Source organism: Corvus brachyrhynchos, unplaced genomic scaffold (genome assembly GCF_000691975.1).
Source record: "Corvus brachyrhynchos isolate BGI_N302 unplaced genomic scaffold, ASM69197v1 scaffold122, whole genome shotgun sequence".
Taxonomy (NCBI): Eukaryota; Metazoa; Chordata; class Aves; order Passeriformes; family Corvidae; genus Corvus; species Corvus brachyrhynchos.
Genome location: NW_008236778.1, coordinates 33,646 through 34,734, shown reverse-complemented (window position 1 = coordinate 34,734; position 1,089 = coordinate 33,646). Strand labels below are relative to the sequence as shown.

Genomic DNA, 1,089 nt, shown 5'->3' with positions numbered 1-1,089 from the left:
GCTGAAGGTGAGGAGCCCCCCGGGGTCCCCTCCCTGGCTCTGCACACGCTGCCAAGCCCCCCACGCTGCCCCTCTGCCTTGCAGGACCCTCCCGCCTTCACGGTGCGGCCCAAGGAGGAATATTTCCAGGAGGTGGGCCGGGAGCTGGTGATCCCCTGTGCAGCTCATGGGGATCCCCCCCCCACCATCACCTGGCTGAAGGTAGGGGCTGCTGCTTTGGGGGGGGCAGCTGAACCCCCCCGGGGATAGAGATTGCTTTTGGTCTCCAGGACACTGTTCCTGGGGCAGTGTCCTTGTCCCTGCATCACTCCTGGGGCCATGTCCCTGTCCCCACGTCACTCCCAAGGTAGTGTCCCCATCATATCACTCCTGGGGCAATGTCCCTGTTCCTACGAATGCTGTGGGGTCCCATCACATGGTTCCTGAAGGGCCTCAGGTCACTGCTTGGTGGGCCTCTAAAAAAACAGCAAAACCCTGCCCCTTGGTTTCCAAACCAGCCCCAGGGTGGGTGGTCCCCCTTTTCAAGTGCCCTTGTCCCCGGTGTGGCGGTGTCACCATCCCAGCCCTGCACGGGGGTGGGCTAGTGGTGGCCCCCATTAGCATGTCCGTGTCCCACAGGTGGGCAGCGTGGGGAAGAGCAGTGCCCAGGTGGACAGGAACAGCAGCCTCGTCCTCCGCCCCCTCATCAAGGAGCAGCACGGAGTCTGGGAGTGCACGGCCACCAACCAGGTGGCCAGTGTCACTGCTGCCACCTCTGTCCACGTGCTGGGTGAGCTGCCCATCACTGGTGGGCTGGGATGGTGCTGGGGTGGGCAATGCAAACCCCACCCTGTGCTGGAAGGGGTGGTCCAAGCCCCCCAGTGTGACTCTGCTGCCCGCCAGGTACCAGCCCCCACGCTGTCACCAACGTCTCCGTGCTCCCGCTGCTGCTGGCAGCCAACATCTCCTGGGAGCCGGGATTTGATGGAGGCTACTTCCAGAGGTTCAGCGTCTGGTACACCCCGCTGTGAGTGCCCACCCACCCTGTGTCCCCCCAAAGGGCCCTCAGCTCTGTGCTCACGGGTCCCTGCCGTCCCCCAGGACAGTGCA

The 1,089-nt window shown here is 64.4% G+C and overlaps 1 protein-coding gene across 1 annotated transcript in view; it reads left to right on the top strand.

Annotated features, from left to right (window-relative positions):
* The window catches only part of LOC103611258 (protein turtle homolog A-like), a gene marked incomplete at its 5' end in the record, with an annotated part of 11,942 nt that overhangs the window by 5,477 nt on the left and 5,376 nt on the right, over positions 1-1,089 (top strand). The window contains 3 exons of the mRNA XM_017727835.1: positions 1-201; positions 619-769; positions 883-1,007. Of these exons, the coding sequence (XP_017583324.1) occupies positions 1-201; positions 619-769; positions 883-1,007 (477 nt within the window). The remainder of the gene's footprint in view (positions 202-618; positions 770-882; positions 1,008-1,089) is intronic.